At 47.6% G+C, this 21340-nt stretch overlaps 1 protein-coding gene across 4 annotated transcripts in view; it reads left to right on the plus strand.

The window, feature by feature from the left end:
• Positions 1 to 21340, plus strand: part of CREBBP (CREB binding protein) — a 126453-nt gene that overhangs the window by 50098 nt on the left and 55015 nt on the right. For 3 of the 4 annotated variants that reach the window (XM_047087207.1, XM_047087209.1, XM_047087211.1), the window contains one exon: positions 7377 to 7553. The exons of the other annotated variant lie outside the window; for it this stretch is intronic. In XM_047087207.1, the coding sequence (XP_046943163.1) occupies positions 7377 to 7553 (177 nt within the window). The remainder of the gene's footprint in view (positions 1 to 7376; positions 7554 to 21340) is intronic. 4 annotated transcript variants of the gene reach the window in all.

Here is a 21340-nt window from a genome sequence, read left to right on the forward strand (position 1 = left end):
TGAGGCCTTGGCAGTGATTTGCTGCCCCATCACCTTCCTTTTAGCAGTTTCCATTGTTTCTAAGTCACGTTCTGGTCATATATCACCCGAGTGAAATACCATGAGAGTCGCTAAATACTCTTACCGATCTCGCAGTTGTGATTTATTGGTCTAAGGGAAGTGTCCAGACTCGGGGGCTGTGTATCTCCCTGAATAATTTCCAAGTTGGCAGCATTGTAAGAGACGAGTCCAGTGAGGTGGGCCAAGCGGCTCACGTGCCCAAGGCCCCCAGCCCAGTTCTCTTGCTCCAGGTGACGCTGCACAAGCCAGGCGACGTCCCTGGCATTGCAGTCTCTTGCGTATTTCTCCTTACTCTTGACTTGGCAAGTTGAGGTACTGGAAGGATTCCAAGAGCAAGCGGGTGATAGCAGACAACTGAATGCAGCCATGTCTTTCCATGAAAACTGCTTTTCTTGGCTTTGTCCCAACAATGGTAGGTTGCCAAGAGAAAATGCTTTTGGCTTTACAAATGATATGGCCATACTCTGGGTTAGTTCTGGTTCATTTTCGAAAAGAATGAATACTTCTGGCTCTTAAATTATTTGGCAAATGTTTGCTCACAGTGTTTGAGATTGTATTGTCTTTGCACACCCTTTCTGAGTCTGTGGCTTCACGTGTATGCCAGCCTGTGAAGGAAGAGGCTAGTGACCCTCCTGGACTGGGTCGAAGCCACCTCAGGATGGAGCCCTTGTTTCTGTGTCACAGCTGGCTTACAAGCGGGAGCCCCATCGTTCTCTCTTCCTCGTGGACGTATTCTTTCTTGTCCACTTCTTCCGTGTTTTGGTTTAAATTCCAACCCAGGAAGGTTAGGCCTAGGGTATACTGGCGTTGTATTGTTATTACCTCTGATATGTCGTAAGACTGAAGTGAACATTCCGAGTGGTGTTTTTAAGGCGAGAAAACAGTCTAAAGTGAGAACTGGAAGTGCAGCTTGAACACAGTTTCCCATCACAAGTATTGCTACGACTACTAAGTGCACAGGATGGGGCTTGGCACAGGTTGATCTCATGTTTCTCTGAAAGTGTCTCATAATCCATTGCCAGTAACTCCAGCTGGCCTCTGCCTCTGAACCTACCTGTTCGAGTAACTTCCCACCATCATATGTTCTCTGAAAAAGATTCATTTATTTTGTTAGGACCCTAAGCATACTTTTGAAAGAAATCGTATGTAATATAAAACGATTTCTCCCCAAACAGTGTTAGCAGAGTCCTAGCCAACACCTGTAGCGCTTACTATATGTCACTTACCGTCCTAAGGTCTTAACGTTTGTGAGTTTGTTTTACCTTCACTCAGTCTAAGAGGAGGTGCTATTTTCTCTTATTTTAGAGGTGACAGAACCAGGGCACAGAGACGTTTAAGTAGGATGACCAGGACCACACAGCTATCACTTAGCAGAGCCACCCTGAGACCGGGTAAATATCCCCAGAGTCCATACACTTAACTACAACTCGCTGCCTAACGGAACGAAATCTTACTTGTGGCTGTGTTTCAATAAAACTTTAGTTTGTTTTGTTTTTTCAAAAACAGGCATTGGGCTGGCTTTGGCCCATGACGCCTGGTCTTTGTGGACTGAGCCTCCTTGTCGAGCAGTGTCAAGTGCCATGCGTGTGCAATCCGGATGTACCCGGAGGAGACGGGTTGTGCTCAGCAAGGAGGGGAGAGTGTCATGGTCAGTTCTCCAGCTGATCGCTGTGTCCTTTCTGGACCACCCTGGCCTCATCCACACAGGGATAAGTTTTAACCAGATACTCTCTGAGGCCCTTCGGCCTGAAAACGATAACCTGTCCAGCTGTCCCTACGAAGCTTACTGCTGACGGTCATGTTCTGTTTCCTATCTGTCTCCTGGCCGGCATCAGTAGCGCCCCCCAGAGCAGGAATTCCTCTGCCAGCTCTGCCGTGTAGTGTGGTTTTAAGTGTATATCAAGGTACGAGGATACAGAGTTCAGCTTTTGAAAAAAGAACGTGTTCAGTGGTCTCATTGAAACCACATCAAACTTAGCTTCTGTCGCCACTTAATGCATTTCTCAAGGCCTGGCTGACGCGAAGTAAGATCGTGCGGTGGAAGCATCTTCCCTCCGGTGCTGTTCCTCCTCTGCCTTCTGTCCTCTTCCACATATTCTTAGCTGGTCACACAGCGTCGTCCCCATCAGGCTTTTAGCTCCTAAATGGGTATGATCTGATCCTTCCCGAGAGTGTGTGTTAAAAGAGCATGCTTGGAGGTGAAAACTGGGGAGAGTTCATTTGTGAGGATGGTGGTTTACTTGAGTGGTTGATGTCTTTGGACCAGAGACTGTCTACTGGAGAAGGCCCATACATAGCAGGGGTGTGTGAGATGTGGAGAGAGCTTGCCCTCCCCTGAGACTTGAGAGGGACGGGCAGTGGGGAGTTGGCTTCCCTAGGGCAGGCATCCTTAACCTATAGGGGATCTTAAGACACCCCCCTCCTTTGGGAATCTTATAATGGACCTTTTCTCCCCAAAATGCATATCACACAAAATTTCTAAGGGCATGACTGCTCCAGCCCCCCTCCTTGCCATGGACTAGCCCCTGTTCCCACCTCCCTGTCACCTGGGGGTTGGGCTGCTGCTGTTGGGGGAGGAGGTGCAGCCTGGGGGGGGGCCCTAAGTGGAAAGCGCTTCTCTGTCCCTCTTTCCTATCAAGGAGCGAGGAGTCACTACTCTTGTAGAAACCTATTTGGGGAAGAAATTTCTACAGTTAGGAGTTTTTTTTATTTAAACTCCCCTAGTTAGTTCTTTGGTTTTCAGTGTACTACCTTATTTGATTAGGTGAGTTACATGAGTAGTACAGATGTTCCCAGGGTTAGTGGAGTGGAGAGAGTCTTGCTGTTTTTTGGGGAGCCCAGAGCTTATTTTTTGTTTTTGTTTTTTAATGTTTATTTATTTTGAGAGAGAGCGAGCACCTCTGGGGGAGGGACAGAGAGAGAGAGGAACTGAGAGAACCTAAAGCAGGCTCTGTTGTCACGGGGTTCCATCCTGCAAACTGTGAGATCATGACCTGAGCCGAAATCAAGAGTCAGACACTTAACTGACTGGGCCACCGAGGCGCGCCCCCCCCCCCACCCCAGAGCTTGTTTTTTAATTAATATATGTTGATAGCTTTCATATCACGACACAAGTAGAAAGTGAAAGTATTTGTCCCACATGCAGAGGTCAGCAGAGGAGGCTGTTTGCAGCCAGTGGTGACCTCTTAGGCTGATAGATCACTATTTCTTTGCATCACTGGGAAGCCCTTGGGAGGCGCATGCCTGGAGCCCTGACCAAAGCCAAGGGTTTGCTGGCCCAGTGGGTGTAGCGGAGAGGGCCCGTTTTACAGCAGGCCTGGCTCCTGTGGGTGCTGTGCTGCGACACAGAGCTGTATCATCCTCCCGTGAAACCGGCTCCTGGGGGCATAGTCTCCTCGCATGGCCGGCAGGCTGCCTGTCTGCTCCAGCCAGGAGCTCAGGTCCTCATGACGAGTGTTAGAAGATAGAAGGGGCTGTCTTCTGGAAGGGAAGTACCCTTGCAGCCAGTGGTGACGTCATTTGGGCCTGGCTACGGTGGCTGGTCCGCTGTTCTGTGATCGCATCTGCCCTCAGGGCTGACGTTGGGATTTCTTTCTGAGCCATGTGTCGCAGTGATCTCCTAGAGTGTTCGTTTATTTGGTTCCTTCCCCCAGGTGCTGGTTAAACACTCACTGTGTGCCAGGGCCCAAGCACACAGAGGAGATGTGTTCTAGGAAGGCAAGTTTTATCCTGGTTTTGTGCCAAAGACAGATTTATGGCAAAGAATGCCATAGAGTCGCGTAGCGTTTTGTACTTCCCATGCCGTATCTGTAGTACGCGGCTGTCAGAGTGCAAAGAGAAGCGTCGTCTACCTGCCCATCTCCTGTAGATGGCTGTCACTCACCTACTTGCCAGACGGCTCAGGACTTCAGCAGTTTCTGATTGATGGGCCGGGCAGGGTGACCACAATTTGCTTCAGACACTGTTTCAGTAGTAAAGGCATGTGTAGGTATTGTTCAGGTTCCTTGAGCTAAACTCTGAAGAGAGATTTCCTCTTTGGATGTCATGCTGTAAAGCCCTGGTTCAGCTAATACATAATCCGCATCCCCGTGCGGTGGGGTGTGGGTAAGCCTCAGGGTCTGGCACCAGTGACTTTTCCTCCTTGTAATCTTGTTTGCGCTTTTCTGAGTACAGGGACTGCCGTTCTCCTGTCCCCTTCTCTCGTGAGGTGAGAGCCTCAGACAACGGAGGGAGCAGGTTTTCACGTGAGTGACACTCCTGGTCACAAGAGTGGTTTTTCACGGGAAGACGTGGTAGACCTTCACTATTTAATTGAGATTTCTTTATGGGAGAGCTTCCCATACTTCCTTGTCAATTTTTTGTGTTTTCTGAAATTGAACTCGGTGCTTAAGGTGCTCCAAAAGAGTCGAGTTAACACCGTGTGTGAGCTGTTGCCAAGTGAGGCAGAGCGTAGACATCAATTCCACAGGCTTTAGTTTATTCATTCGTTCACCATCAATTGAACAGTTTCCTAGTGCTGCTGTTCTGCCTTCTGAATTTTATTGAAAAGATTACATACTAGTTCTCTAGCAGCCTTAAACCAGATCTGGATAAACTTCAGTTGCAAATAGAGCCCGGTTTACTAGGTTGTTATCAAATAACTGTTGGGAAATTAGAACAAATATGAAGATGTTTATTAATTGGAATTAGACCTTTTGATTTTAGTACTTTGTTTTATGCCTTGATGCTAAAAATGTGTGTAAACCTAGATTCGGGACCACATATATTCAGTCTGGTCAAAGGAGAGTAAGTATGGAACAGAAATTCAGAAATCTGCAAGTCTCTAGAAGCAAATAGTTTTGACCCCAAGCTGTAGGCTAGGACTGGAGAGCAGCTGTTAGTTCTGCCAGGTTATGTTGAGACGGTCCAGGAGGGGGGAGATGGGAGGCGCGGCCCTTTGTAAGACTGTCCTTTGGTCCCCCTGTTAGCTCTGACTGGGGAGGGTCAGCCCGGGGCTGGCTCTGGACCGAGGGGGTGGAGCTCTGCCTTAGAGCCTGGGCTCACTGTGCTTGATCTCTGGAGCTGTGTTTGTTGTCACAGGCTAAGGATGGTCCCCGGTGAACTCGACATTCCTTACCTGCTGTCTCTGATCTTTGACTTTGACTTTACCTTGCTTCTTGCCCCGTGAGGATCAAAACCACATTGAGACAGTTTCCTTCATTATTGGATGGTTAAGAAGAAAAATTAACAAGAATTCCCTGGTAAAATCTGTCAGAATGCGTTACACACTCTGAAACTCTTGGTTCAGCCAGTTAGAAAGTGCTCTGCCCAGAGCTAGTACCCAAACAAGCAGACCACCTACTCACTGCCCTTTCGCCCTGGCAAGATGATCATAGAAATAGGTTTTTCAAACCAGGTGGGGTGAACTTTGAGACTCACAGAAGCCCTTTGGGAGCTCAACGGCCTCTTGGTGTTTACTTCGCTCTGACCTTGGACGGTTGGTGCGAGTAGGAGGACAGTTACTTCTCCTTCCCACCCTCTCACTGCTGCCCACTTCGGTTTGTTGATGCTAGAAGCTTCCACGACAGCATTGATTTTCTCATTTGTCACATTGGTGGGTTTGAGGAGTGCACTCCGTAACTGGTGGGAAAATGGTGTCTCTGCGTGTGCTCTGAACCGGGCCTGGCTCGCAGCAGGCCATCAGGAAGTACTGCTGACCGTGAGGACGACTTCGCAGTATATTTTTATGCAGTAAAACAAATTCTAAGCAATAATTACTACATGAGTTAATTTTGTGTAAAACTTTCTGAAAATACAAATTCTTGTTTCAGTTCTTCAGAGTTTCAGATAACAACTGTGAAGGAACCTGGTTCAGAACATATTAAGTTTCCTGAGCTACCATGTACTCTCTTTGCTTAAATCCTCTGAACTCAATGTTGAGCCTCGTTACTGGGCTTTGTGAAGAATTTGTTTTTCAGTTACTCAAGTTAAATTTGAAGTTCAGTTGAGTTTAAATTTGTTTCCATTTATTCAAGGAAAGCAAATAGGGCAAAAGTGGCAACTGGAATATGTTCGCTTTGAAAAAGGCACTTGAAAGTGCTCAGGAGCGAGATCTTCTTGGTTCTGCTGGTTTGTCTTTATTTGTGTTTTTATGTGGACATTTCAGCTGAAAGGGTCAGCTGTGTTAAGCATTGATTTGTCTGCAACCTAAAATCTTAGAGCTGAAAGATATCATGTAATTCTTCTTGTTCAGGACACTCACCTTGCAAGTGAGATCGGGGCCCGTGGGAGGAACGAGTGTAAGTTACCCAGACAGAGGCAGCCATTCCGGTGTGGGGCTGCTGGGGAGATCTGATTCAGTTTCTTGATTGATCCCTAGGAGGTCTTCCCTTGGGACCCCTTCCTCCCAGTTTCCAAACATCAAATGCACCAAGATACCAGAAAAGTAGAGCGAGCACTAGGCAATAGGTAGAATGCTAGAACTTTGCGGAAAAGCAAGGCAGGCGAGAAAAGCCAGTCTCTGTTCCTCCGGAGGGCAGGTGGGGTTCCCGAGCTCACTCCTGTATCGGCTGGAGCTGGAGGGGGGCGTAGGTGGGGGCTCTTCCTTCCTGTTCTTGCCTTCAGCTACTGTATATTTTACTTTGTTTCACTAATTTAAAAGAAGAATTTCTTTATGGAACATTCGGACGTGTGATCTTAGAGAAGGTAATGTGACAACCTCCACCCCTCCACACACACACACGCGTGTCACCTGGCTAGGAGGAAGCAACATGTGGCCAGTCATTCCTCATCTAGGCCCCCTTCTTGCCTCTACCCCTTGCCTCATGGGAGTACTAAAGTGAATCCCAGACATTACATTGTTCCTTTGTCAGCGTGTCTCATGTGTGTTTTGAATGAATGGAAATGGAGTTTAAAACTGATGGGGGAAACCTGAAAGAAGTGGGCTAGTATTAAACACAAGGAGCTCCCCTTTGTCAGTGATTCTGGAAGCTTTTGTCTTCCGGATGATTTTCTCACTGTGTTGCTGCCCCTGTCGGGGTGCGGGGCGTGGGGGAGGGTGGCAACAGCAGTTCTTGTTTTGATGCCGGAGAGGATGGCAGGCAGCTGTTGCCGGCAGCTCCTTCGTCTTCCGCCTTCGGTGTGCAGCCACTTGAGCAAGTCACGCTGTTCGTCATGCAGAATGAACCTTAGGAATGAGCCTTTAATTTATAATCGAAATGAGGGTTTCACGAGAAGTAGTGATTTTTGCTTTCTTGGGTCAAAGGGAGCATTTCTGAGGCCCTTCCTTTTGTATGTGACCGTGTCGTGACAGCTGATGTTGCCTCTTTTTGTTTCAGATGGGAATGGCTGGTAACACAAGTCCATTTGGACAACCCTTTAGTCAAACTGGAGGGCAGCAAATGGGAGCCCCTGGAGTGAACCCCCAGTTATCCAGCAAACAGAGCATGGTCAATAGTTTGCCTCCCTTCCCTACAGACATCAAGAATCCTTCCGTCACCAACGTGCCAAACATGGTAAGTTGCCCTTGGCTCTCTGGCCGTGGTCTCCAGTGGGTGCTCTGGTGTGTGGGGTGTGTCATGCTAACAGTGAACGTCTGCAACCAGACACATGTCATGGGTGATAGGAAAATGTATTTCTCATGAGGAGCACCCTCTCAGTGAGTTTATGTTTTCTTCGATGAGCTGGCAGGCAGAGGCTAGGTAGAGATGGTTTAGCCAGTCCTCCTCGGCTCCCGGGTGCAAGGAGGAGGTTCGCACCTGCGAATGACAGGTAGTGGAGCAGGAGAGCTGGGATTTTCTCACGCTTCCTCTTGGTGGTTGAGGCTGTCAGAGAAGCCCATCGATTTGTGTTAACAGACGGAGGGCATTTATGTCCAGAGGACTATATGGTGTTTGTGCGAGAAGGGTATCGTGTCCAGCTTGATAGGTGGTTTCACACGTGTTCCTTCTTGAGATTTCCCACCTATGAGATAGGAACTAGCCTTGGAGCCTCTCAGCCTAACTCACCAAGATAGAAATGGGAGAATAGCTCCTTTTGCACCACAAAATGGAATGCTTTAAAATTCCAAACGCTAAGGGGGAAGTGTGTTCTTTCGTCAGACTTCACCGTGCAGTGCACACTTAGTGGCTGAGTATCTGGTGTGCGTTTGGTGGTCAGTCAAGGCCGGGAACAGCCCGCTGTCTCCTTCCCCAGGCTTGTTGCTGGGAACCCGCCCTTCCCAGCTTGCCTTCCATGTAGTTGTGCCGTGGTGGTTTAGAAAGGCTCAGAGGAGAGCCAGCGGATTACATTCAGAAAAGTAAAACGTTTGGTTTGTCTTGCGATTTTTAAAAACTTTTTACTTAAATGTCTGCCATGAAGATACCACAGAGAATTCCTGTGTATCTGTTGCCTGGCTTCTCCTGATGTTAGTTAGCATCTTCTGTAACCTTGGTGCAGTTGTCAAAACTAAGAAGTGGACATTGCTTAGAGTCCTGAAGGTTGTGAGGCTGTCGGAAACAGGGGCGGAGTGGTAAGAGCGAGGTGTCCTGATCAAGTGTTACCTCTGTTACATTCTTTGTTCTTAAAAAAAAAAAAAAAAAAAAAAGGCGGGGGGCACCTGGGTGGCTCAGTCTGTTGGGCGTCCCACTTCGGCTCAGATCATGATCTCGCAGTCTGTGAGTTGGAGCCCCGCGATGGGTTCTGTGCTGACAGAGCCTGGAGCCTGCTTTGGGTTCTGTGTCTCCCTCTCTCTCTGTCCCACCCCCACTCACACTCGGTCTCTCAAAAATAAACAACATTAAAAAAAAAATTTAAGAAAAGGAGGGTACAAGTAATAAAATCTGTTCTCAAACTATTTAAAGTTTATACTACTTTATTTCTTCTGATCATCTCCCTGTAATCTCCCTGAATCTGCTGCTCTCCTTGCAGTGACATTTTGTTGTCAGGACCGTGCTGTTCTCAGCTGTGCATATCCAGGACCCGAAACTACCCCTGCTGTTCCCTGGGTCGACCCCTCCAAGCTCCAGGGCAGCGAGCCGGGACCCGGCCCCCACACTCTCCCTGGTCTTTCCTGCTCTTCCTTTTCCAGACTCCTTGTGTGGCCGCCGGTGCTGGCGACTGTCGCCTACGCCTGGCCGTGGAGTGAGAGTGTGTGCTTTTGTATAGGTGTTCCCCGTTTGTGGTCTGGGAAACCCCGGCTAACGTCCTTTCTTCTCTTTCCAAACCTTCCCCAGTGTCTCCTTCGCCTCCAGCTTGGTGGCAGAGTCCTCTTGCCTCGTGCTGCCTGCCTGCCTGCCCCCCTGCTTCCAGTGACCGAATTCCTGGTTGTGGTGTGCACGTCAGGGGCAGGTTCGTTCTGGAGCGTAAAGAGGCTTCTGGTTCCCTTCACCTGGGCCGGGGCTCATGGCGATAGCCTTTTGGTCTGGGACAGCGCTTCTCTCCCCCTTGGCCCCGGGGACGTTTGGGGCTGGACCCTTCCCTGTTGGGAGGTCTATCCTGTGTACTGTGCCCCTCACCCAGCGTCTCCTCACAGCCCTTTGTCCCTCGCACCATCGCCCCAGTTGAGAGCGCCTGCTCTGGGACGTGGTCGGGGCCCGTAGCAATAGCGCTCCAGCTTTCATCTGTGTCTGTGACACCTGACACATAAAACCAGTTTTCCCCATCCGCCCTTTTCTCTCCCTCTCCCCCTCCGTCCCGACCACACACTCTTTCTCACCCCTACCCCCTCAGCCTTATCAGAGTGTCAGGGGAAACTGAGGAAGTATTGTCTGTGGAGCCGCACTGTTTGCCTAGCTCCACTTTCCCACAGGGGCACGTGTGGACTTTGTGGAGATCTCCAGCAGGTGCCTTTGGAGGGCAGGCTTTGAATGCTGTCCTCAGACATTGACCTGGAGGGCACGGGGCGTACTTGACCAGCGTGTGTCTGTGAAGGAGCGTGAGCCAGTCACAGCCTTGGTGCTGTTGGGATGGGAACCAGAGGGGACTGGCAGAGACGTGAGACAGCAAGTGCGCATAGTTGGCCTGCCATCTTTCTGAGTGTCCTCATGCCCTGCGCTTGACCTTATTTCTGCACCAGCCTCTTAAAAGACATTATGACATGTCCCATTTTACGGATGGCGAAGTTGAGGGTCTGAGGGGCTTTGATTTGTTCAAGGCTATGTAGCTCCTGTCTGCAAAGCCCAAAGCTCTTTTGAATAATGCCTGGTGTGGTTTTTGTAGCCCCAAGTCACCGGGAACCCCTCTCTAGTCTGTCTCCGTTGCTTCCTTCAGCATGTCTTGTGCTCTTCCTTGGATTTTCCAAATTGTATCTGCCTCTTGGAATCCATTGATTTTTTTTTTTTTTAATTTATTTGTTGTTTTGCACAGTGAGGGAAAGAAGGTAGCAAAAACTGGGTGTCTTTAATGAAAAAAAATGGGAAGCTTTGATCTCATTTGTGTGTTTTGTCATGCTTTGGGGAATCAGCTTTTAAAGCGCAGCTAGATTTGGTGCAGCAGACAACTCCCCTCAGAGCCCTGGTGCCCTGGTTGGAGCTCTTTATGGAGTGATTTTAAGCCACTTAGTCGTTGGCTTTGGGGCTCTGGCTTCTCTCCTCTCCTAGTTTCTGGAGGATTCCAGCATCCTGGGTAGTTGTTGAGAAAGGCTGAGGATGTAGCCATCCCTTTAATTCACCCCATTTGTGGAAAACGTCCTCTCGGCCCGCACGCCAGGATGCAGGTGTGGGTGGGTGATGTAGAGCTCACCGCCTCTTTCAGGAAACTTGGGAGGTGGTGAGGTGATTGAAAACAAATAATCACAAACACAAACTGCCCCAGCAGCTCTGAGTAGCAGGCAGTGGTTGAGGTTGATGTGGGGACCTCCTTAGATGAGCCATTGGAGAGAAGGCCAGACCCAGCAGGGACATTTAAGGGCGAGGTCAGAAGGACCTGTGGCAGAAGCCACAGAGACCCCGGGGCACCGGGAGAGCATTGGCTGTGTAGGAGCCAGCAGGCAGCCAGCGGGCACGGCAGCTCTCAAGTGAGGGCAGAGCGCTGTGCATGTATGTTGGGGGCCAAGCGGGGACCAGCTCAGGGAGGGCTTTGGGTGGCAGGGATCGCTGCGTGGTCTACGCCAGAGGACACACTTGATCACAGAAGGGAGGGTCCAGGAGACCACACACGGTTTGCCATTGGAATGGAAGTGTAGGGCCACCACGTAAGGTGGCTTGGTGGGTGGTGGGACCATTTACTGGGCTGGGAGAGAAACAGACTGGAGATGGGTGAGGAGGAGGTGACGGAGGGGAGGGCGTTTGTAACTGTACTTCACCTGTGTTTCTCTTGAGATGCCTGTGGGATGTCCAGGCAGAGGCATCAGGCAAACGGGTGAGCGTCCAAGTAGGGCAGCCGCGGTCCCACTCCACAGGGAGCGGGAGATCCCTGGGAGCGAGACCGGTGGAGGAGAAGCAGGGTAATGGGCTGCTCTCCCTGCAGCCGAGAGAGGAGAGCACTTGAACAGGAGGCACTGGCGGCTGCCGAGATGGTGAGTCAAATGAGGGCAGGAGAGAGTCTTTTTTCTTTGAGGTCAGCGGTCATGGGGACCCTTGGGTGCTCTCTTGTCACCCACAGGGCTCCCAGCTGTCCTGACCCTCCGGGGCGTGTGCTGGGATGTGCTGTGGCCTAGAGTCCCTGGTGCAGCGAGGGCCGTGGTTGAGGGTGTATAGATTCTCGGCATAATAGTCAGAAGCAAATTGGCATGTATCTCATCACAGTTCTAACTTTGGCTATTGTGTTTGTAATTTCTTAACTTCTTACAGATTATTTAAGTTAGTTAGAAATTTTATCACAGTGTTACTTAACAGTATTTCATGATTCTGAGATGCGCTTTTTTTCCAGATTGTAGTGTCTTTGAAATCAGGATGTGTTTTAGAAAGCATCAAGATTTAGATCTAATAAAAAGCACTATGTATGTTGTTTTACTTGTTCATCATCTAAATTAATAAGAGTGACATAACTGTTAACATATATATTCAGTGTATAGTTTTCCAGGAGAGCTTTCATGGCTCTAAGGATCTTTTCATTATTTAAATTGTACTGACAAAAGAACAGGAGCAGATTTGGCTACAGGTAGAGGTTAGGTCGTCTTTGTGTGGCCTGGGATTGAGGTCCCTGTGGGTCATCTGGAAGGAGGAGTGTGCACGACGATGTGTGAGGAGGCGGAGGGGGAGAAGTTCCAGGGCAATGCTCTGGAAGGGGAGGCCCCTCGTTCCTGGTGACGTTGTCCTTTCTGCCATTTTCACCTGAAGAAGTCCTAACACAAGAGAACTAGGGAGCATTTGCAGGAAGGAGGGAAACTCAGGCCTCATTTGGGACTGGATTTGTCAATTAGGTCATTGCTGACCTTCAGGACAGGTCCCGGGTTGTTTTTAATGGAGCGTTGTTTAGAAGTGGGGCACATCTTGGGTGTGTCTAATCTGAGAAAGTTGAGTGACCGAAGGGCCTCCTCACCAGCTTCTGCGGCAGGATTTCCTTTGGGGCTCCCGGATGCGGGCTCCTGCGAGGGTACTCATAGGAAGTTCATGGGCAGGGTGGTGGTCTTGTTTGGTCTGGGGGTTCTGTTTGTTCGTTTGTTTTCTTTGCTTCTTGACAAAAACTCAGAACTCCATTATGGAGCCTTCCCGTTCTTAAAGTTGTAATGCAGGGAATCAGGAGTGCTACTTACTTGTAAATTTGCTCGCAAGAATGTGTTAGGAGGCGCTTTGTTCACGTGTCACAGGAGTTTGAAGTGGAAGCTTTGGGCGAGGCCCCCAGGTGGCTGCTGATCCAGATCTGTCCACGGAAGGCAGACGTGGCCAGTGGAGGCGTGTGCCCCCAGGGGAGGGTCAGAGACTGTCTTCTGTGTCCCGCCAGAACGACATAGCTGGGATGGGGCCGTTAACTGCTTGTGGGCGGCGAGCATTCTGCCGTGGCCCTTGCGGGGCTGTCTGTGCGTCTCGGAGTTGTGTCTCTGTTTCTTAAGGTGTGTCCGTGGACCCGCTGCGACAGAGTGCCGGGCTTCCTGGTCAGAATCTTTTAGAGAAAGGGCGGGAAATCCCTGCTTTTGTGGTCGCTGTTCAGTTTCTCCTTTCTCGGTTTCCCAGTTCCTTCTATCAGGAGAATCACCACAGAGGGGAGTTTATCGTTTTGTCTCTTACACCGGAATCTGTAGTTTTAAACAAGCTTCTCCAGCGACTCCGATGTAGAATAACGTTTTCAAGAGCCCCTGTCCATTACAGTGTGGGCACCCTGGTGTCTAGCCCTCATGCCATCGAGTGGGCTTAGTCGGTCTCTGCCTCCCCGTTAGTACCTCACAAGGCTTCCCACCGCCCTTGTTTGTCTTATCTCATAATTTTCTGTCTCTGGTGTCCAGTTTCTGATCGCTGAGGGGTCAAGACTTGAAATGACCGAACGGGGTGAAGCGTTGTGAACCCGCGGGTTCCCTGTGGAGGTGCTCCCCTGTCCGTAACACCGACACGGGCTCCTCGTACTTCCGAGAGGGAGTGTGACATCACTGGCCCGTTGCTAGGTCCCTCCACCCAGGGCTGAGGACTTCTGTCCTTCTGGGGAAGCGAACCAACAGCAAGTAGTGGTCACGCCAGCTGAGATCACTCTGCGGTCACAATCCGCGCCTCAGTCCTTGAATTGGAGAGCATGGGCCCCCATCGTTATTTGAAACCCCAGGGTTTGTCCGTGGGTCCGTGGGTCCGAAACCCCAGGGTTTAAGAGTTTACATCTGATTCTCTCATCTTATTCCTTCATCTGTATCTTGAAGGTCCCTGAGAAAATGTGGATACAGGGCCTTTGAAGAATAACTTTTAGTCTAGACTTCTCATCAGTAGCTCTGTAAGTCCTTCCTACCGTTTAACCTTTTGTTTTTGGCAGTAAATATCAGCTGGGAAACAAAGCCTTGGCACAAAATAGGACACGTGGCAAATAATCAGGAAACTATAAATTGAAGAAGCCCCTTGATGTCAGGCACAGGCATAGGGATTGCAAGCACTCAGTCAAGGTCATTTGACTTTCTTTCCAGAGTGTGATCAGCACGGCCTTTCTGCAGTGACACCCTCTAGGTAGCAGGCTCCCTGACCTCTAGAGGCCCTCCGCCCTCGTGCGTCCTGTCAGATGGCGGGCCGGCAGGAAGGCTCTGTGTGCCTGAGGCTGGGCCGCGTCCCCGCTGACCGTTGGTGTCAGGACTTCCAACCACCCCTCATCAGCAAGCGCGGACGTTTACCGGGTTTACCAGGAGTTTGTCGGGATGGGGTGACCCTTCGAAGAACTTGGTAGAGAGCACGTTCCACCTGGATGGGGACAGTCATAGCTCCCACAGGTGCATCACCCTGACTGCCCCTTCCCTTTCCATGGCCACCCAAAATGGTTGTGAGGCTCGGGTCACCAGACACCGATTTGTCACATGAGGAATTTGCTAAATTATCAAAAAACTTACTGTAATAAGTCTTCAAGAAGAATATTTCTGGGACGCCTGGGTGGCTCATTCGGTTAAGCATCCGACTTCGGTTCCGGTCATGATCTCACAGACTGTGAGATCGAGCCCTGCATTGGGCTCTGTGCTGACAGCTTGGAGCTTGGAACCGGCTTCAGATTCTGTGTCTCCCTCTCTCTCTCTTTCTGCCCCTGCTTGTCCCTCCTGGGCAGACTGACTTCGGTTCAGAAGGAGTGACCTTGAGGCTGGGGGAGGGAGTCATGGGAGTGGCCAGTGGTCAGTCCCTTGCCTGTGGCCTCCCCTGTCCCCAGCTCACCCATCATGTTTTCTTTCTCGTTGTAACCATTTGTTCTCGGTTCTAAAATCACAGTATTTCTTATTTGGAAGATTACTTAAAAATCATTCTTGTCCAACTTGTTCATTTTAAGTTATTGTCCTTTGGGATTTAAATCTTATATTGTAGGGGTGCTTGGCTGGCTCAGTCGGTAGAGCATGTGACTCTTGATCTCAGGGTTGTAAGTTCGAGCTCCACGTTGAGTGAAGACATTGCTTAAAAATAAAATCTTTAAAAAAATAAGAGTAAATCTTAAACTGTAAAGTATTCTTATTTTTTAAAATCTGTAAGCACTAAGCAAACGAAGAGAACAAGTCTATCTATCTGAACAGCTATGTTCTTTTTCTTGCTAGTTGATCTTTACCATCTCAAAGGTGATTATCACCTCTCCCCAGTTTGATAGCTGTGTGCATTTAATGAGCATTTTCTTTATTTTATGACTCCAAAGCTTTGCGGACCCAGCTGTTCTAGGGTCCTTCTGGGGGAATCAGAACAGGCAAATCTTACAGAGCAATTGTGTGTCCCACCTGGTGTTTGCTTTGGTGTCATTTTCTGACTTTAAGTGGAGGTTGGGGAGAAGTAAAGCTTCCAGATGGGCCAAAGGAAGGATGTCAGAGGAGCGTGGGTCTGCACCCCAGTGGAGATGTGGAAGATTTGGGCCATCTCCGGGAATCCCAGCCTCACGTGGACATGGGCGCGAGAGAGGACGCTCTTTCACGCTGTCCTGTCTTGGTCAGTTCCTACTGTGTACTGTTTGCATTAGTCTTTGCAGACGTGACAGCCTATTCTTGGACACGTAATGTACAAGAACTTTTTTCTAGGAAGAACACCAGGATAAAATTTATTCTATGTACTGCTTATGCACATCTGTGGTTGTATCCTTAGGATAGGATACAGGGCGTATAGAAAAATGGGTTTGGTGCCGCTTCCTCAACTATGTAACCATAACAATCCTGATAAAAGTACTTGTTAGATCCCTTGAAATATTAAGGAATACCAAAATATAAAAGGTTTGCTTTTCGAGTTTGTTTGATGGACAGGGGTGTGAACGGTGACTGAGTTATGGTGACAGGTGATACATGCAAAGAGCATGTGGCCAGATCTAGCACAACCTGGAGGGGGCGAGCATGCTCTACACCCCGCAGCTGTGGGCCAGTGCGCTTTGTGTTGACGTGCGGTGACTCCTGGCTTACAGTGTTCACGTGCAGGGTAGAATCGTGATTGAACCGTTGTGACTTCTCCAGCACACTCACCTCCTCCTTCCATGATGAGGAATTGCATGTGAACTCGTTCAAGTTCCAGAAATGCGTACTTCCTGTATTTTAAGGCTTTTGCTGGATACTGTTATTTTGCCTTTCAGCAAAAGCTGCGTGCCCGGCTCCAGTATGAAACAATTCTCCTGAGGCTGGGGTTGTCACTCTGTCCTTTGATAGGAGAAAATGGTATTTCCTTATTTTGATTTGCATTTCTTTGATTACTAGTGAGAATTAAAGTACTTAGGTTTAGAGACTTGCACTTCTTCCTTGAGTGGCTTAGCTCCTGTCTTTCTCCAGTTTTTCTGTTAGATTCTCTTAGAACACTTGACAAAAAAGCAAGGTGGTTAGCCCTCTGTCAAGGTAAGCTCCAGAGAGGTTAAGAGCTGGGGGGACTCAATTGCTCCATCACCCACTGTGCTCCTACCGCCAGGCATGCCGCCTGGCTATGGTACCCCTTTCTGGGCCCCGAGTTAGTTCCTCCCTTGGCAATTGAGTATTAAATGAGCTGCTGCTTGTTGGGCGCTGAACACAGAGCCTGGCACAGAGAACTTGAGAAGTAAAGACCCGCCAAGAGGAAGCGACAGAATACCTGGTGATTATTGGCTTTGTCTTGTGTGTTTCACTTATTGTTTCCTAGTTTGTTGATTGCCTTTGCATTTGTTCCCAGCAGATTTGGTCGTGGAGAAATTGTCAATTCTTTGGTAGTCTGGCCTCTGGCACTTTGCCTTTATGGAACCGTCTGCCACTGCTTCAGACTCACCGTGTGCTTTTTTTCTTTTAAATGTTTTGTTTTCTTCTCACTGTAAAAGTACATGCATGTTCATTTTGGAAAATCTGGAAAAGTATAAAGCTTAAAACGATAAAGCACTCCCCTGTGGAACTTTAACAAATAGAAATGCTTCTGGCTCCACATCAGCTTTGTGAATCATAGTCTTTGGGAGGGAGGAATGGGGAATTTGTGTTTCAAGAGGTTTTACTGGGGATTAGTTAGGGAGCACTGCTTTATATTTTCTTTTGACAAAGGCCTTTACCACCTTTGCATTACAAAATACTCATCTTAATCACCTTCTGGGACCTTGACGGTTTTAAATTTTGTATTAAAATTAAAATCTTCGGTGTTTTCTACTGATTCCTCTGATTTCTTTTTTCTCCAATGTAGAATGTTTTCTGGTTATAAAAATGGTAGACGCGGGGCGCATAAGTGACTCAGTCAGTTGAGCATCCAACTCTTGATTTCAGCCTAGAACACCATCTCACATTTCATGAGTTCGAGCCCTGCATCGGGCTTTGTGTGACATCTTGGAGCCTGCATGGGATTCTCTCTCTCCCTCTCTCTTTGCCCTGTGTGCATGTACACGCTGTCTCTCCCTCCCTCTCCCTCTCTCTCTCTCTCTTTCTCAAAATAAATAAATAAACCTAAAAAAAAAAAAAAAGAAAACAAGAAAACCAGTGGGAGATTGTCTTTAACCAAAAAAAAAAAAAAAAAAAAAGGTAGACACTTGTAAAACATTCAAACCATACATAATTATAAACATGATCCCACCCCTGTGAAGGGATGACCACCAGATAATCATAAGAAAGTTTTTAAGTTATTTTTTGTTGCTGTTGTTTATTTACTTACTTTTTAGAGAGAATGAGAATGAGAGAAAGTGCAAGTGGGGGAGGGGCAGAGAGAGAGAGAATCCCAAGCCGGCTCTGCAGGGGTAGAGGAGATACGGAGCTCAAACTCACAATCCGTGAGATCATGACCTGAGCTGAAATCAAGAGTTGGACACTTAACCAACTTGAGCCACCCAGGTGCCCCTGTAACAAGGTTTTTTTAAAGAACAGGTACAAACATAAAAAGTTAATAAGGAAAAACAATGATTTTATGGTTTTATTTTAGAACTTCCTTTTTTTAGTTTAATATGTTTAATATAGACAGCTTTTCATGAGAGCATAAAGGTCTCCATTTTTATTATTATCCTCATGTAACAATCCTTTCACTACGTCTCACAATCTTTGCGGGGGTTGGGGTCAAGGATTTGGACGGAGTTTGGCTGGGCCTTTCTTCCCATGGATTTGACTGGGGTCGCTTAAGGTCTGCCTTATTTTTCATGGCTGCATATTATTTCAATAGGTCTATAGTCATAATTTAACTAGTCTACCTACAGGATTTAGAAGTGTTCCCACTTTCAATAATTTAATCAAGATATGAGGCCTGTCTTTGCACAGACATGTGCATGTGCTAGTCCAGTTTCCTACCTCCCTGATAGTAAGTTACAAGAAGTAAAACTACTGGTTCAAAACACTGCAACTTTCCTTTCGGATGCTGGTTGCTTTCCAGAGTTCGCCCTCAGTTGCATTATCACCACAGCACCTGGGATTTTTTTTTTTCCTGTATACCCTAATCAATACCAGTTATATTTTTATTTTGGTCAGATTGGTAGGTGAAAAATGCCTTTTTATCTTAATTTCATTTTTTTTTTTTGATGGTGAGAGAGAGCTTTTCTAAAAACCATTTTATTGAGATATAACTCACACCATACAGTTCCTGCCTTGAAAGTGTGTAATTCAGTGGTATTTAGTGCATTCTGTAACCATCACCACAATTAATTTTAGAACAGTTCTGTCATCCTGAAGAGAAACCCTGTACCATTTGCACTCACTCCTCATTTTCCATGCCCCCCCCCCCCCGGCCAGAAGCAACCAGTAATGTATTTGCTGCCCCCGTAGAGTTACCTATTCTAGATATTTCAAAGAAATGGTATTATACAGTGTGTGCTCTTTTGTGACTGGCTGTTTTCACAGAGCATGATGTTTTCAGAGTTCATACTGTAGCACGAGTCAGTACCTTTTCATGACTGAATAATGCTCCATTTTGGATATTTCACGTTTTGTTTTTTCATTCATCAGTTAATGAGCATTTGAGTTGTTTCTGTTTTTTTGGCTGTTAGGAATAAAGCTGCTACACACATTCGTGTGCACATTTTTGTGTGGTTGTATTTCTCGGTTCTCTTGGGTAGATACTTGGGGGGGGGCGGGGATTGCTGGGTCTCATGGTGACCCTAGGTTAACTTTCTGACGAGCTGCCAGACTTCTCCACAGTGGCTCCACGGTGCAGTTTTCCACAGGCTCACCAACACGTGTTCTGTCTCTTTCTGTCTGTCTGTCTGTCATCATTGATTGTAGCCATCCTGCTGGGGTTGTGAAGTTGTATTTCATTGTGGTTCTGATTTCTGTTTCCCTGGTGGCTCATGGCGCTGATGACTGATGATGTTGAGCATCTATTCATGTGTTTATTGATCATTTGTATATCTTCTTTGGAGAAGCAGTCAGGTCCTATGCCCATCTTTAAATTAGATTGTCTTTTTATCATGGAGTTGTGAACGTTCTTGGTGTGTTTTAGATGCAAGTCCCCATCACATCTATGATTTTCTCCCATTCTTTGGGCTGTCCTTTGACTTTCTCATGGGTGGCCTTTGAAGCAGAACCGTTTTTAATTTTAATGACATTCACTTTATCTTTGTTGTTGGCTATTGTTCGTGCTTTTGGTGGCATATCTAAGAACTCACTGCCTAATCCAAGGTCATGAAAATCTCTTACAATTTCTCTAAGAGTTTTGTGGTTTCAGTGCTCACTGTTAGGACTTTGGTTCATTTTGAGTTAATATTTGAGTATGACGTGAGGAAGGCCCACCTTGGCGCTTCTGCGTGTGAGTGTCCAGGCCTGCCCTCTTCACACTAGTGGTTGGGCAGACTCTTGACTCTGTCCAGGGGTCCTGGCACTGAGGCACAGGACATGTTCTATGTTTGCTGTTTACTCGTGTGTCCTCGGTGAAGGTGCCGGTACATTTTCCCCCCAAACTTTTTAGCGGAGTGGTTATCTTTTTAAATCGTTTCCTCCTCAGAGCTCTTTCTAGGATAACAAATGCCACAACCTTTCTGGACAACAGTTTGACAACATGTCATCAGTTTTGGCAGTGGTCCTGTCTTTTGACTATTTCTGCTTCTAAAAAAATCTGTTTTTTTCTCCTCAGTTTTTTCACTTAAACTTCAGTGTTTGTGTTCACTTTTTCTTCCCATCATTCTAAAAATATTCTTTATTTTTCTTCTAGTACTTGTATCACCTTTAATCTGTGTTCACTGTAATCCACCTGGAGCAGATTGTTATATGTAGGTTGGTGCAGGGGTCGCAGATTGCTGCCATCGCTGTCCAGTTTGAGACACACCTGACGATCCGTCTGCTCATTTCATGTCTACACGCGTCTTTTGTAGCTCTGTACCTCTGGTGTCTGGCAAGATAGGTTCTCCCTTTATTTTTACTGTGTTTCAGAATTTTCTTGGCTGTTACAGAAGCAAGAGTACATAGAACGTATTCGCTTCTTCTGAGCGAACTTACCACATGGCAGTGTTTTTTGTTTAAAGGGAGGTTCTCGCCTGAGCACTTTTCCTTCACTTCCCGGCCCGCCTGGGCGGGGAGCAGCGAGCAGAGAAGTCGTCGGTAGCCCCTGACGGGCGTTTCTGACAGATTTCGGGAAACTTGCAGTTTGTGTAGCTCCTTCGTCCTCTCAGACGTCAGTCTGCGAATGGAGGTGCTGAAGTGTGTCCTGCGTTTGCACGCGCCTCGCTCCCTGGACTAGCCCTGCGCAGGTGTGCGAAGTCCTCGGGACGGCCAGCACAGGCACCCGAGACGGGTCTTCTGTTCCATTTTGTCCAGGACCCTGTCTGCAGTGTGTAGAGCTCGTTAGGCATCTGCTGACACACGTGCACCTTGTACTTTGCATCCATGCTCTTTCGACGTGGTGGGCTTTCAAAGTATGGTCAGTATAGTTCAAAACATGCTGAAGAACATCCCAAATGAGACACAGTGTGTTAATTTTTAGTAACCTTAAAAGCAGTTTGTTTGTTTGTTTGTTTGTTTATTTATTTATTTATTTATTTATTTATTTATTTATAGTGTTTAGTTTTGAGAGAAGGAGACAGAGCACAAACAGGGGAGGGTCAGAGAGAGAGAGGGAGACACAGAATCCAAAGCGGGCTCCAGGCTCCAAGCTGTCAGCACAAAACCCGACGCAGTGCTCGAACTCACAAACCACGAGATCATGACCTGAGCGGAAGTCGGATGCTTAACTGACTGAGTCCCCCAGGCGCCCCAAAAGCAGTCTGTTTATAATTTAATTATAAGGTTAGGAGTTTTACCTGACTTTTATGCGATTTATATCTTTGTATGTAGCATTTCTGTATTTTATATTTTTTTTTCTAAAGATGTTGAGCATCACATGTCACTACATCTCAGTTC

The sequence above is a fragment of the Lynx rufus genome, unplaced genomic scaffold (assembly GCF_022079265.1).
Source record: "Lynx rufus isolate CCGP_SWC_20201006 ecotype Redwood Valley unplaced genomic scaffold, mLynRuf1.p SCAF_23, whole genome shotgun sequence".
NCBI classification, from domain to species: domain Eukaryota; kingdom Metazoa; phylum Chordata; class Mammalia; order Carnivora; family Felidae; genus Lynx; species Lynx rufus.